The sequence below is a fragment of the Vicia villosa genome, unplaced genomic scaffold (genome assembly GCF_029867415.1).
Source record: "Vicia villosa cultivar HV-30 ecotype Madison, WI unplaced genomic scaffold, Vvil1.0 ctg.001973F_1_1, whole genome shotgun sequence".
In the NCBI taxonomy this organism is placed as follows: Eukaryota; Viridiplantae; Streptophyta; class Magnoliopsida; order Fabales; family Fabaceae; genus Vicia; species Vicia villosa.
In genome coordinates this window covers 421,375-437,350 of record NW_026705798.1, presented here as the reverse complement: position 1 = coordinate 437,350, position 15,976 = coordinate 421,375, and the positions used below count along the sequence as shown (strand labels likewise).

At 29.8% G+C, this 15,976-nt stretch overlaps 1 protein-coding gene across 1 annotated transcript; it reads left to right on the top strand.

Annotated features, from left to right (window-relative positions):
• Window positions 1-12,795: 12,795 nt before the first annotated feature.
• Window positions 12,796-14,766, top strand: LOC131637365 (expansin-A15-like). The gene is made up of 3 exons (XM_058907962.1): window positions 12,796-12,982; window positions 13,132-13,444; window positions 14,080-14,766. The coding sequence occupies exons 1-3, from the start codon at window positions 12,856-12,858 to the stop codon at window positions 14,381-14,383; spliced, it is 744 nt and encodes a 247-aa protein (XP_058763945.1). The 5' UTR covers window positions 12,796-12,855; the 3' UTR covers window positions 14,384-14,766.
• Window positions 14,767-15,976: the final 1,210 nt, after the last annotated feature.

Below are 15,976 nucleotides of genomic sequence, written 5' to 3'. Positions count from 1 at the left end.
ATTCCGTATGGGTAGTTTGGCCTCCATTCGAACGCGGAGTTCGACCCTGGGTTGAATAAGTTATTTGCAGCATTTGTCGAGAAAAGTGGTATCTCGTTTGCGCTTGTAGATGCAGGTGCGGTAGTCAACACTGAAACTAGAATAGTCCCTGATGGTTCTGTATTATTCTCAGGTATAGCCTGGGAACTATCCGTGGGTCTCGATCCATTTGGACCCGGTGTATCCCGCGCTCCTTGAGTTGAAGTCGAAACGTGCGCAGAATTTGCCGCTCCTGATCCTGAGCCTTGTGGGGGATCTTGATTTCCCCCTGCATTGGTCGTGACGATCATTTTCCTGTTGTACCTTCGTTTGGGAATCGGTTGTGCACTGTTTGTTAATTTACCGTTCCTAAGGTTCATACAAGGTCTTGATATTGTCTAGACAAAATAAAACAATTGATTAAAAACAATCTGCTTGACACTGTCCCACTGAGCGTGCCAATTTGTTTACGGTGATTTCCGGTAAACAACCGCTAGTCTTCCAAACTATAATGAATATGATTTGGTTACTCGCAGGATCGACTAGATTGATCCTAGGACATAGTCAAAAAGATTGTTATTCGATCCATGCTTATGATTTTGTCTTGAAAATAAGAATTACTCAATCGAAATAGTAAAGGTTAACAATCACTTAGTTATACGTGTAAATATAACTCCAGCGAAAAGTGAGTCAAGATAAAACATAGGATAAGAGACTGTAAAAGTGCAAAAATCTTAAAGTGCAGAAATGTTAAATACTTCAAAGATAAATAACGTGAAAATAAAGAATGCAGGAATGTAAATGGCAAGAAGTAAACGAAATGCAATAATATCGAAAGATACTTGAGAGTAAAGGAAAATACACATGTATTAAAATGATGATGGTGTCATACGTACATTTATCAGCGAACTCTTTCTCTTAACACTTGATACTTGAGTAATATGTGAGTGATTTGTACAAAATGAACACCCCGAATCCTAACATTAGAACCCTTATTTATACTAGTTTCGACCTTAACGGTCCTACGCTAATCTAATGCCACGTTTCTCATGAGAATCCTCGGAAAGCCATCTGTCTCTGGACAGTTATGAAAACTTCTTCGAATTTCAAATCCTCCCGCCTGAATTCTCCTTCGACGCGTGGCAATATAACTTAACATTAAAATACCACGAAAATACACTAAGCATCAGTACTTAACATATTTCGTAAAATTTGTCTAAGTCTCGAAGATATACACTCCTACTAGCTTCAACATTCACTATCTCCGTTATGACTTAAAAATTCTTCATCCTCGAAACATGGCCATCAGGAGCCATTTTATCTTCAAAGACGGTCATCAGGAACCATCCTCCTTCGAATCTTCACCCTTCGAAGGATCATATTTGTAAAACGAAATCTTCGGCTAACAGTATTTGAGTCGGTAGTCTTTGGAGCCTAGCCTCCTTTGTATCGATGGGTTGAAGTATCTTTGTAGTGTTTCTCTTTTATTTATAAAAAATCTATAAAATTAAGTTAATATTAGTGAAAGGTTGGATACTAAAATAAACTAGTGAAAAGTTATTAAATTTAAAATGTATTTTAAAGTACAAATTTAATATAATAATAATATTAATAAAATAATATTATTTATATTTAATTAAATAGATTGGTTATATAAATATTATGGTCTTTGAGTTGAATTTTTAGCTAAATAGACATCTAACAAAAACTTTAATCTTTTTTATTTAAATTAAAATGAAATTTGACTTATTAATCTAAATAGACATCTAACAAAAACTATAATATTTTTTATTTAAATTAAAATGAAATTTGACTTATTAATCGATTCGGTCGATTTTAGATTAGTATAATATTTTTACCTTTAGAAATGAAAAAGGTTTGGCCGTTTTTTCGGTTCAAGTTATTGTAGTTTAATCTCAAAAAGTTGGTTAGTATGAAACTAGAAAAGGTTACAATCTGTAATTTAATATTTGCATGAAACATTGACATGCATGTACGGACATCCTTTTTTAGTGCTCAAAGGTTAAAATACATTGTTTATTTTTATTTAAAAAATTGTCTATTTTCACTCACAATGGTAAACACTAAACAAATTGACCAAAATTAGTTAGTGATGACAAAACACTGAAACAGAATTGTGTGAAAAACAGAACTAGTTTGATGCTCGATAGCTAGCTATTGTTTACTAAATTGCTTGTGAGTTTTAAGAGAAGTATATAAGGCCAATATTTTAACATATATAATTATGAATGTGCAGCTATGTTTCAAAATACAATAAAACAAATATATGTGCAAAAAATATATGAATAAGAATCTCTTTGATATTGGAGTGTTCGTGCAACTTTTTTGTGTATAAGTTGCATAATAAGGGAATTTATTGGTCGAGTAGGGTGTATACCTCAAATTTTGAGTTAGTTTTTGAGCCCCTCATTTTATTGAACTAGTTTTCTCATAAATGAACTTTAACTTTTTTTTTTTGAATTGATAAATGAATTATTTAAAATTCTATTAAAATTAAAATACTTCAAATTCATTTAACATTTAATTTGAAATAAGTGATACCAAGAGAGAAAATGTATGGTGCACTTAAGGACTCTTAAGTTATGTTTGGAAGTTTGAAGGAGAGGGGAGGAGAAGACTTTCGAAAATAAAAATTTTAAAAAATATAAAAAAATATTTGACATTTTTTGAAAAAATGATTTTGTTTAGAATGATAAAAGAGTAATCTACTATCTATCATATACTAATCAATTGGCCAAACTGACCAATTTGTCCCTTGCAAAAATTACATTTACAAAGGAAAAAGGGCATTTTCGTAATCAACTAAATACAACACAAAATTTTCACCTTTTTCAACAAGTGTTACATTCTTATTGGTCCAATTTGATTTAGTCTATTTTCCCTCCATAACACCCTTTGTTTCTACCACAATTTCAAATTTCACTTTTTCCATATCTTCTCTCTATCTTTTCTTATCAACTCCTCTCCATTTTTTCTCTCTCTTTCTCTTTCTTTTCTCAACGCTAATACTCACTCTCTCTCTCTTTCTCTCTTTCTCTCTTTCTCTTTATTTTCTCCCAACGCTAATATTCACTCTCTCTCAATTGCTCACTGTTCTCCCATCTTGGATTCAATCGCTTAGAAAACCCTTCTTCCAAAGCAAATCGAACATGCCTCTCATCATAAACTCTTCCTAATTTGTTCCCTCTCTCTACCCTCATCCGAAATGGAAGTTTAAATGAAATACCCTCACCCTTCCAACCCTAGATCCAAATTTACAAAATTACTTTATGTCAATCTTCTTGCAGATTTCAAGCTTGGAAAATGACGGGAAAGTTGTTGATTTCATGTTTGAAGTTCAATTTCAGATCTTTTTGTTTCATAGAAAAAGATTTTGCTGCTGAACAATTTTTGGTTTAGGAATTGATGCATATTGTACACTCATGATTTCATGCATACCGTATTTTGCTGGTGTTGTATCTGCTTGTGAGGCTGATGCTCATGTATTGTGAATTAATCCCAAATTATTTCATATTTATTTGACTGGATAACCTAACATTTAAATCCATGATTTCATATATATGTTTTCCAGGTTTACAAACAAAGAAGCAGGTACATTGTGTGTGCAAATTAGTAACCTGCAGAATAACAACAAGCAAGTTGATTTTTAAAATTGATGATTCAACTCTGTCTTTTAATATTACAATGTTAAACTCTTAACACTGAGAGAAGTTCAAATTGCAAGCAAATAATGGATTGGTTGATCCCTTTTAAAGCTTTATAGAGTTACACCAATGGTTTCTTTTTCTTTTGGATTGATGAGATGAGTTACTTAATTTTCTTCTTTATTAGATTGATCTGTTCATTTTTGTTGTTTTCATAGAACCAAATATGAGTGTTGATAGGATCTTTCAATTATATTGCTGATTGGCATGTTTATTGCTGAGTAACATGATTTAATCAATTTAATGCACAGGTACAATCCAAATTGCATAAATAACAATAGCACTTTCATTTGATATCAGCTACAGGGATATGAAGCATCAATTTACTGAATTAGCTGGACTAATAGCTCATAAATTAATTGGTTTTTAAGCCATCTAGCATGGAATGCAGCAGGTAATGTAGCATTTCGAAGTTTGAAATAGGTTTTGTGAATTCAGAATTTCAATTGATTCTTTTTCTATAAGCATTTCATTCTTTTTCGTTCATTTCCTCAAAAACCTATTAGATATTGTGCACATATTACCATAGAAAGGAACAAACTTATATGCATCAGTACTAATTATTAGATCATTTATGATATTTAACAAACATTGACAATATCATGAGTTAAAAGATCAAAGTGTTGGAGCATGAGGAAGAATCAAAGACACTTTCCATCCATAAAAGATGTGATGAAGTGAAATAAATTGAGTACATCTCTTGCAAATGATGAATTATTCTTCATCATGGTAAGCTTAAAGCTTTTGGTTTATTTGTCAAATCTAAATGTTTTTTAGATTGCTAATATTTGATGGTTATAGTAGAGACCAATCATAAAATTTTGAAACATTGTTGAAATTTTGTATAGAACTTATTCAAAGCTTATAAATTCTGTTTAAAATCTCTCTGACTTTGTTTATGAATTATTGAAACCAGGTTTTTATTTGAGATATACTTGCTGCTAATTCATCCCACTGTGAGTTCTTCAATCTATCGAAGCAATTTTGGATTATAACAGTAGAGGTATTTTCTGATTTAGTTGGTTTTGTGAGTTCTTCAATCTATCACATGATTTAGTTGTACTATTATCACTTCTCATGATCTATGCTTGTGGTGAAGTTTTGGTATTTTATAAACACTTTTGTAATCCCTCACTTTTTTGTGAAGTGGAATTTCTCATGTTAGCTTTCTATTATCATGTTGTATGCTGAGATACTGGATTTTTTGCATCTAAACTACATCATCTTGATAATGGACATGAGTATTGTTGAAGTCTGGTATGGTTATAATCTTTGCATAGAAGGAATTTGTGCATAGTTTGCATCTTTGCTAAAGATTTATGCATCCTTTTAGTTTGTTACACAAACTACTTAAAAGTCAAAAACGCAAAACCACCGCTTAATACAAACACGTAGCAGCTCATTTATGAAAGGATTTTGTTCGAGAAATCATTATAAGAATGAATCAATTGAAGAGATTTAACCGAAAACTTTAAAACCAGGTTCATTTCCCGATACGTTGCTGATTTTATACTTCTTTCAAAAAAGATTTCTATACAAGAGATCAGAATAGATGTTTTATTTATAATAGCAATTTTGATATCTATAGTTCACCAGCACTTAATTGGAGAGATACTTGGCGAATTGATGATGGTGTAGTTATTCATCAATTCCACATGACTGTAATATGAACTAGAATTATGATGTGGTTTCTTTTTCATGGAAATAGATGGATTGCAAAGCATATAAAACATTCACTTATTGAAAACAAATAAACAAATGTCATTTCATTGTTTTCATAGTAACCTTGCTTTAACTTGGTTGCTTTCGGGAACTTATCATCATAGGCCAAATTAAAGAGGACACTTAATCTCCTAGCTATTTGGACCTGACCAAATTCATCATCAAGTAAATACTTTCTTGCCGAAAGGAACATTGGTGTCACCCATGGAATGGAAACCACATAATCAAACGTCAAAATAGCAAACCAAAAAAAAAGAATGAATTGTAACTCCAACGGCCGCCAACGATACTTTGCTAGAGATTCAATATTATTTTTTGTATTATTATTTTTTGTAACTATATATTCTAACTTATACTATGTCACTATCAATTCCATATTATTCTTTTTTTATTATTAGTCATGCTATGAATTCCCTAATTCCCTATTGTATAAAAATAATATCTTAATAAAATAATTTTGTTTTGTTTTTAAAGTTTTTACTTTGTGTAAATTATTAAAATAGTTTAGTTAATTTGTCAAATATTTAATCATGCTTTGCCTTTTTTAATGGAAACTTAATATCTCGGTTTTTTATCACACGATTTTATCATTTCGGTTTTGTACAAATTTAATGTGTCATAAACCACCAAAATTAAAACAAATAACTCCTCATTCAATGTTATAATTAAATATTTTAGTATAAAATAAAAACAATATATCATAATAAATTCAAAGATTTATTGTGTTTTTTAATTAATTGATAATATGTTCTCGGTTTTTCATTTTTTTCCAACTCACATGTTCTTTTTTTATATGGTTATTTAATATTGTTGAATTTTTATGATTATTATTCATTTATAATTAAATCATTCATTTTAAATTTATATGTTTCTAAACATATTTTATACAATATTAAATAACTTTACATGTTATTAAACTGTATTTTACGGGTCACTATCAACAGAATACATATTTTATTTATTTTTTAAATATTAAAATTCTTTTTATTCTCTTTCTATCTCATGGATCAATTTTTTTCTTTGTATAATTATTTAATAATTAAGTAATTTACTTTAAATTTATTTATATTTAAATAATTTTATACCATATCAATTGCATAATATTATAATATATTTTTTAATTTTAATAACATTAAAAATGTATTTATCTCACGGGTCACTAACAAGACAATATTTATTTTAGTTTAATCAATCATTATTTTTTCATCTCATAATTATATTTTTCTTTTTTGTGTATGATTATTTAGTATAATTAAATCTATATGATTACTGTTGAATTTTTTTTAGTTATTTACACAATATCATAATTAAATTACCCGTCCTCTAAATCTACGCTGCTGGAATTGCAAAGCATGGTGAAATTGACTATGAAATAGTTGTTAAGCTTACCTGTTCTCGATACTTGGCCCTATTTGGCGATTGTGTTCTTGACATATCTTAAACCTTTTTTATGTATCATTATTTTAACTTAGAACCTAATTTTCATACCATTTCATACCATTAATATCTTATTAGTAAATTTTTTTAAATGGTTAATTTCCATTTTATATATGCAATTTATTCAAACTTTTTTACTTCACATTTTTTGTATCGTTCAAAAAATACTACACCACAAATAATGCACCCGGGCGACAGCACGGGTCTCTGACTAGTTATCATTACTAAATTAATAATTTTCACAACACTATAAGAACCTATAAAATATTTGAAAGTTTTATGTAAGCCCTCCAAAACCCTCCAAAACCATTCTTCAGTACAATTTTTGAGTTCCGCCATTTTAGGAAATTTTTTGTGTTATTAATAGAATCAAACCCTCCAAAATCCTCATAGTCAAAATCTTTCTATTCTTTTCACCCTATCCTTCATATTTTTCAAAACCCTCTCATCCCTTCCCCCCAAACTCGCAAACAAAGCCTTAGACTAATTGGCACTTGTAAAATCATAGTGAAAAATGTGTTTTTGAATTCGTAGTTTAGTGTAAAATCATTATTTTGTTTTGAACAATTTGTTGTATTATTGATAAAATTGAGAATTTAAAAATTAATTTTAAAATGAAGAATTAAATTTTATTTTCTTTAAAAAATAAAGAGACTAAAAAAATATTTATATTTATTTTAAGTTTATTAATATTTTGTATTTAAAATAATATTTTTGTAGTTTAAATCATTTGTGAAACCGTAAATGTTTTATGATGATCTATAATATATATATATATATATATATATATATATATATATATATATATATATATATATATATATATATATATATATATATATATATATATATATATATATATATATATATATATATATATATATATATATATATATAATGACATTTTTTTTATCTAAACAAGCTTTTAGAAAAGCATTGGCGTTTTTTATTAAACAAACAAATAATTAATTTAAAATATTGAAAAAAGAAATTATTTTTTAAAAATAAGAGTGAAGACCCATTTTGGTCCCTCACAAAAACTTCAGAACCCAAATTAGTCCTCCACAAAAAAAAGGACCCGATTTAATCCCTTACAAAATATAACCGGGTCATATTAGTCTTTCTGTAAATATTTTTTTCAAACCGGTTTTTTCTTCTACTTTTAAACCGTGACTGGACCGCCAAGTCGTATTTTATTTTTTATTTTTCATTTTTTAAATACTAAATTGAGTTTTATTTTTAATTTCGATTTTATTTTTAAACAATTCAGATTTTAAAATATAAAAAAAGATGAGATTTGTTCTAAGAAGGAATCAAACTCAAGACATTTAGGTCACTCATATGCCTTTACCACTATGTCAACATACATTGATGACAAATAATTGTCATGATTTATAGTAATATTAAACAATTATGAATTTAAAACAAAAAACATAAATTTTGGTACCTAGGGGGTCTCAAACCCAAGTCCCTTCAAATTAAATAGTAGTCACTTTATTGTAAATATGAAAAGTAATCTAAGAGGGGTTGCATGAATTAGATTAATTGATATTAGTGAATTTTTCTCGATAATGAATGTTAACAATGTTTTGATTTTTTTGAAACTATTATAACAATTTCGAAAAAAATAGAACAACATTGCTAACATTCACAATCGAGAAAAATTCACTAATACCGATTAATCTAACTGATTCACCCGCTCTTAGATCACTTTTCATATTTATAGTGAAGTAACTATCATTAAATTTGAAGGGACTTGAGTTTGAGACCTCATGGGTACAAATTTTATATTATATATTTTATATTTAGAATTGTTTAATATTACTATAAACATGCGAATTATTTGTCACTAGTGTACGTTGGCATAGTGGTAAAGGCATAGGATGTGACCTAAACGTCTTGAGTTCGATTTCTTTTCAGAACAAATCTTATCTTCTTTTGTATTTTAAAATCTGAATTGTTTAAAAATAAAATCGAAATTAAAAATAAAAATCAATTTAGTTTTTAAAAAATGAAAAATAAAATACGGCTTGGCGGTCCAGTCACGGTTTAAAAGTAGAAGAAAAAACCGGTTTGAAAAAAATATTTACAGAAAGACTAATATGACCCGGTTATATTTTGTAAGGGATTAAATCGGGTCCTTTTTTTTTGTGGAGGACTAATTTGGGTTCTGTAGTTTTTGTGAGGGACCAAAATGGGTCTTCACTCTAAAAATAATAAAATTTATTATTTTTTTACATGTGTTACAAATAAAAATAACAATTAAGAATAACAATTAAAAATATGAATACTTCTCCTCTTTATATCTCAAAAACTACCGTCCACAAATCAAAATCTATAAAGAGAATAACAAAATCACATAATAAAATCTACCTTAGAATAAAAAAAACACTTGATTATTTATCGATTAAGGTAGATGATAGAGTTCTAAAGTAAGAATACATGCATGAATTTACCCTTGATCTAACTTGAAACTATTTTCATGTAAAAAATACTCTTTTCATTTATCTCTTTCACAATTTCTGAAACCATTAAAAAAGATCATTACGGGTTCTCTAAATAGTCAAGACTACTCTATTCTAGATCACAGTAAAATCACCCCTAGACTTGAACTTACCACTTAAATAAAGGAAGACTAATAAAATAGCATATTGTCACTAGGAAGAACTATCTGTCAACTTAACCACTGAAAGAGACAGAAGGAACAAACAAACTGAATATGTTATACATAAACAACAGAAAAAAATTTCTCTTGTATGCTTCTAGATACACACTCATCTCTCTCTCTCTCTCTCTCTCTCTCTCTCTCTCTCTCTCTCTCTCTCTCTCTCTCTCTCTTGAGAGAGAGTAACATCTCAGAGCATAGAGAGAAGATTTTTAAATAAAGGTAACTTTTTAAGAAAGAAATGTTTTCTCGACATGTAATTCCAAACTAGGTCCACCTTATCCACCCTATTGATCTTTTCTACTAGCCCATCTTGTAACACCCCAAATCTACCCCGCAAATATACAGGAAAATCATAGTAGAAAATCTCAAAACATACATCGCATCTGAGGCGTCACATTTACATCGTAAAACAAATTATACACATGCTCACATATATATAGATACATAGCAAGTAATACGGAGGAAACTCACATCCATTAAACATCAAACGGTTTATTTCAAGAAAAACATCAAAAGGTTTTCCAAAAGGTTTTCAATCATATTCATTAAAATACATCAATTAGAGCATCATGCAAGTTCAAACGACATTTAAAACGGGGTCACAGATCAAAAGATACATCAATTCAAAGTTTGAACAAGTTTTACACAGCAACGTCCGCTTAGCGGACTTCAAGCGCGCTTATGAAAATTCAATTTTAATAACCTCGCTTCAAGCGGCTAAAAACAGTAGCGAACAAAAACTGAGCTCCGCTTAGCGAGCTCTCTTTAATTTTCAAAAACAAACAGCACCCGCTTAGCGAGCCTAAGCCCGTTTAGCGGACGCTCGATTATGCAGAAAAATCACCTTCGTGACAGAACTGTGAAACCTCACATCCACCACTCAAAACCATTCTAAACATCAATTAAACACATACAAAGGCATCAGCAATCATTATTCGTCATGAATCATCCATAAAAACATGCTTTCAATCATATATTTCATGAAACCTCATCACAAACTTAGGGTTTCTATAACACACAATCCATGGCTTAACATATCATCTAAACCCACCCTAAACATCATCATACATCCCTTTAGCATGAAAGAATCCCACTCTTACTTTAGGTTTTGAATTGAAGCCAACTCTATCTTCAACCTTGAGATTCTCCTCTTCTCTTCTCTCTTCTTTCACAACTTTGCCAAATGAGCTCTAATTCTCAATTCCTCTAAATTATCTTGTTTTGATTAAACCCTTACTAAACCTCAATTACTAATGGGCTCTAATTAAGACCACTCACTTACTAATGCCAACATAGGCCCAATAACTAATAACACTTACTAACTTATGCTATTTACTATTAATACTCAATAAATATCACAAATATCACATAAGCACTTATAAACACACTTAATCCACATAATTCACAAACAATAAAATAAAACACGAAATAATAAATACGGGCGTTACGCATCTAATTGAATTGAGTTAGAAAATAGACCATAAAACTTAAAGTTTAGGGGAATATGTCCTAATCAAGAATCATTTTTGAAGGAAGTCTGAAGGCATAACCATACTATTTTAAGGGTACCATCCACAAATCAATAAGAAAAGTCGTCCTCTTTGGATAAAAAAAAGTCACATATTCCACTAAATTGAAGTAGATCGGAACTTCAATTCCTTCAGCCGTTAAAAAATAAAATGACTAAAGCACTATACATAGGGGTGACAAACGGGCATGTTCGTTCCATTTAGGTCCGCCCCGCAAAAGCTCGCAAAAAAAGGACGGGGTGAGGCGAACATATTTGAGAGTGCGAGTTTAAAATCTTTTCCCGCTCCACAAAAAAGTGAGAGCAGGGCGGGGAAGGCCTGCACACATTGTACATTTTAGACGTAAAAGTAGTAAAATTGTATGAAAAAGCTCATGCTCGCAAAAGCCCACGAAAAAATGGGATGGGACGGAACAAAAATATTTAAGGGAGCACGTCTAAAACCTTGTCCGACCTTATAAAATAGCAGGGCCGGCCCTAGGGGTAGGCCACCAAGGCTACCGCCTAGGGCCTCACATCTTCATTTCATATTTATATAGTTTTATTTAATTGATTTTTTAAAATAAATTTTTAAATTATATTATAAATCAATTAAATAATGGAGAATAGATAGATACTATTTCTTAGGCGTGATTTGTATTATTTTCTAATATGAAAATATGATAAGTATTATTTTCTAATATGAAAATATGATAAGTGTATAATTTTCTTTTATCCATATATAAATTTTTTCTATTTTCACTGCTTAAATAATATTAAAGCACACTTATTACATTTTCATTGACAAATATCATAAACCACCTAATGAATATAGGTAAGTTTTTTCCTTAAATACTAACACCTATTTTGAATATATAATAATAACAAACATTTATCATTCATCATATATATATTATTGTTTGATTTGTTATTTTAAAAATCACAAGTATAATAGGGCACTTGATATCTAATTTTTTTTATAAGTGTGACATTGTTTTTTAACTATGATTTTTTTAAATAATGAGAAGAGTGTTTAAATGAGTTAATTTTATTATTAAGTAAAATAAAATTAATTATAATAATTTAATATTTTACACTTTAAAACATCTAAATTATATTAATTTTAGAATTTTTTACAATATTAAAATATTTTATTTTAAATTTTGCCTAAGGCCTAGAGATGTGTTGGGCCGGCCCTGTAAAATAGTACGGATAAAACAGACATGCCCGACAGACTGAAAACTGTTTTGCACCCTAACTATACATAACTACAAAAATATCATACCACATACCTAGCACCTTAAAAAAAACCTCCATATCCCCTTATTCAAAAACAAAACATTAGATTAACTATCCGAAAATTCCTAAATCCTTACCGTCTTTACTCTTAGGCTTCAAAACATTATACCCATTTTCCCATTTAAATACCCATTTTCCCATTTAACTAGTAATGTGTTGAGTTTAATATTTGCTTTTACTATTTTTTAATTCATTTTAAAGTTGTAGTTTCTCTAACAAGTTCTATTCCAACTTTGTGATCACACGTGTCAATCGTTCAGCAAAATGAACAAGAGAAAAAAATTAATGAAAAGCACATGGTTTACGAAATTACTATCCTCGGCGGTATCTGGTCCCCACATAACAACTATGCAATTAAACCAAAATACTCTTTGCTCCCTTCCAACCTTCATCTATTTAATCCCATCACATTCTCTTCTTCTTTTCCTCACCATTCACATTTTCCTCCACCTCTCAGTTGAGCTATTCATTCAATATCAATGGCTCTTTTGAAACTCCTCCTTGTTGGATTTCTCTCTCTAGCATCATGTGTCTATTGTTCCAATGATGGTTGGATTGATGCTCATGCTACCTTCTATGGAGGAGGTGATGCCTCTGGCACAATGGGTTAGTAACTAACCTTTAACTGGTCCCGTTAAACTAGCTTATGTAAATATAACAGAACTGCAGTGGTGCAGTTTCGAACCTGCGACATCTCACTTACACGTATTATATAATTATATGTAATATAATTTTGTAATTGTGGTTAATTTTAGGTGGAGCATGTGGATATGGGAACTTGTATAGCCAAGGCTATGGAACCAACACTGCAGCTTTGAGCACTGCTTTGTTCAACGGTGGATTAAGCTGTGGAGCATGTTTTGAGATAAAGTGTGTTAATGACCAAAGATGGTGTCTTCCAAATTCAATTGTTGTCACTGCAACAAATTTTTGTCCACCAAACAATGCACTCCCAAATAATGCAGGTGGATGGTGTAACCCTCCCCTTCACCATTTTGATCTCTCTCAACCTGTTTTCCAACAAATTGCTCAATACAAAGCTGGAATTGTTCCTGTTGCTTACAAAAGGTACTTCAATTTTCTCAATTTCAAATTATAATATTTTAATTACACTTTTTTGTTCATCTTTTCAAAATTTATTTTTCTTTTTTATATAAATCGAATAATTTTTAATCCATGTATCTGTATAAACTGATCTCTTAAACGAAAAAAATACAATAAATAACAAACAAAATTGCAAAAAAAAGTTTGAGAAAAGAATACTACAATAAATAACAAAAAAAAAATTGCAAAAAAATTATTATTGTGTTTGTTTAGGGTTAGATTCAAACCTAGACTTTCTGATTAAATTGATTAAATTGAAGAAATTCTTATCGTTTTAAAATTGAAGTTTCAATAGTTTCTTAAAAAAAGGAAAAATAAAATAAAATTAAAATGTTTTTCTCCCACCGCTAAAGGATTCTAAATTTCATTTTTATCCAAAAAAAAATAAAAAAAGATTAGAAGACTAGATATGTTTCTATTTTTGAAAAATAAAAAAACAAAATATATTTAACAAGTTCTTATTCTAGGAATATATTCCACGGTTATGAATATATTCCACGGTTATGGTGACGGTATTAATTTGTTTTATATTATCTTATTTTTGCAACTTTATTTGATTCTCTCTTTTTGTTTCTATTTTAATTGTTGATAATGGATAGGGTTCCATGCCAAAAGAAAGGAGGCATAAGATTCACAATCAATGGTCATTCATACTTCAACCTAGTACTAATTACCAACGTTGGAGGTGCTGGTGATGTTACTGCGGTTTCCATCAAAGGTTCAAAAACTAATTGGGAACCAATGTCAAGAAACTGGGGTCAAAATTGGCAAAGCAACTCTAACCTTGATGGACAGTGTCTATCCTTTAAGGTCACTTCGAGTGATGGTCGCACCGTGGTCGCGAATGATGTTGTGCCAGAAGGATGGTCTTTTGGCCAGACGTTCTCCGGCGTTCAATTCTGATGGAATTCGATGCATTAGTTTTGATTCGATGGCATCTAAGGATACGTAGTTAAAATATTATCAAACCAATAATACTTTTTTATTGGGTGTGTTGGGTAGTTAAAATTAAGGAATTATAGGAAAAAATATAATAGAAAAAATATATCAAATAATATATTGATATATAGGAGTGAGTTATAGAGACAAATGAGAAGGGCTTATTTTAAGATGGTCCTGCCATTTGAGTTGTGGTATGAGGCATTTTATTGTGTTCTCAATTAGAAGGCAGAGGTGGATATTTGTTTACAATTTACCACCCGCTAGTTTATTTTATTGTATGGTTTGTATTATGTATCCACCCCAAATTAATAATAAAAAGTATTATGTTTTCTAGCTAAGCAAAAGATATTATAATAAAATTTTTAATTTCTTTTTTTCTTCTTTCCAATATTTTGATGGTTTGATTTTGATGTCTATTTTAATTGTACACAACTTGGTGTTCAATTTCAATCCCACCATGTATATAATCTTTTACACCCACACTTATCCTGCAGTGAGAAGATATGAAATCCATGTCTTAACATATATCCATGTCTTAACACAAAACCAAATGATAGTATAAAGAGACTATTAACTCACTTAATAGTAAAACAACTATAGAATTGTCAATTTATGGAAGTTAATATAGCCCCGCCACATGAATGGGCCAAAAAGCCCCGACTCAAAAAGCCTCCAACAACATTAAAAAAAAAAAGTTTAAACACTGAATCAAGAACACTGAATTTGATCTGATCGATTTAATAAAATTATAGGTGGTCAAAACCAAAATAAAACTATAAAATCTAATTGAACCGTCCAGTATCATTCGAACTAAAGAATTAGAATCAGTTTTGTGAAACCCCGATTCAAAAAAATGTTTATTATTGGTCAATTTTAGTATTTATATAAAATAATTGAAAAAAATTAATGTGAGCAACTTATATATAAAAATAATTATTGAAAAATAAAATTTCTCTTCATTGGCCAATTTTAATATTTCCCCTCCACAAAATAAAAAGAAACTCTTGTTTTTCTTTTTAAAAAAAATACTAGTTTCTTAATTATATCACTTTGTTTCAGTTTTGTTCCTTTCAGCCACACTTATTAATCATCTCGTTGTCCCTTTCGATCATAGCCACGCCGTCCAACTTAATATTGATCGTCATCATTCAATTATAATTTGTCGTTCGACTTTCAACTCACATTCGATCGTTGTAGTTTCATACTTCTTCATTTTCAGAATTTATGTTTGTAGTACCCAAATTTTATCCTGAAAATTAAAAATTTCAAAAAATATAGTTATGTTTTTAACTTTTTATTGTTTCACATTTTTTTCAATTGTAGTAAAAATAACCACAAAAAATAATTAAATTAAAAATTTCGTTTACTTAAAAGCCAAATTTCTCCCAATCGTTAGTTGGTCTAGTGATTGGCGCTGGACTTGGTAGGGAAAACCACGGTTCGATCCCCCACAACTGCGATCGAAAGAGGGCTTGACCCACTTGATGCCAGAGCTGATCCCCCGAATCGGACTATACCGGTAGTTATAAACAAAAAAAAAGGCCAAATTTCTAT

Excerpts from the sequence above, each read along its gene's own strand:
- LOC131637365 (XM_058907962.1), top strand. The coding sequence starts at position 12,856 with ATGGCTCTTTTGAAACTCCTCCTTGTTGGATTTCTCTCTCTAGCATCA. Across the intron at positions 12,983-13,131 it reads TGATGCCTCTGGCACAATGG|GTGGAGCATGTGGATATGGG; the intron begins GTTAGTAACTAA and ends GGTTAATTTTAG. Across the intron at positions 13,445-14,079 it reads GTTCCTGTTGCTTACAAAAG|GGTTCCATGCCAAAAGAAAG; the intron begins GTACTTCAATTT and ends GATAATGGATAG.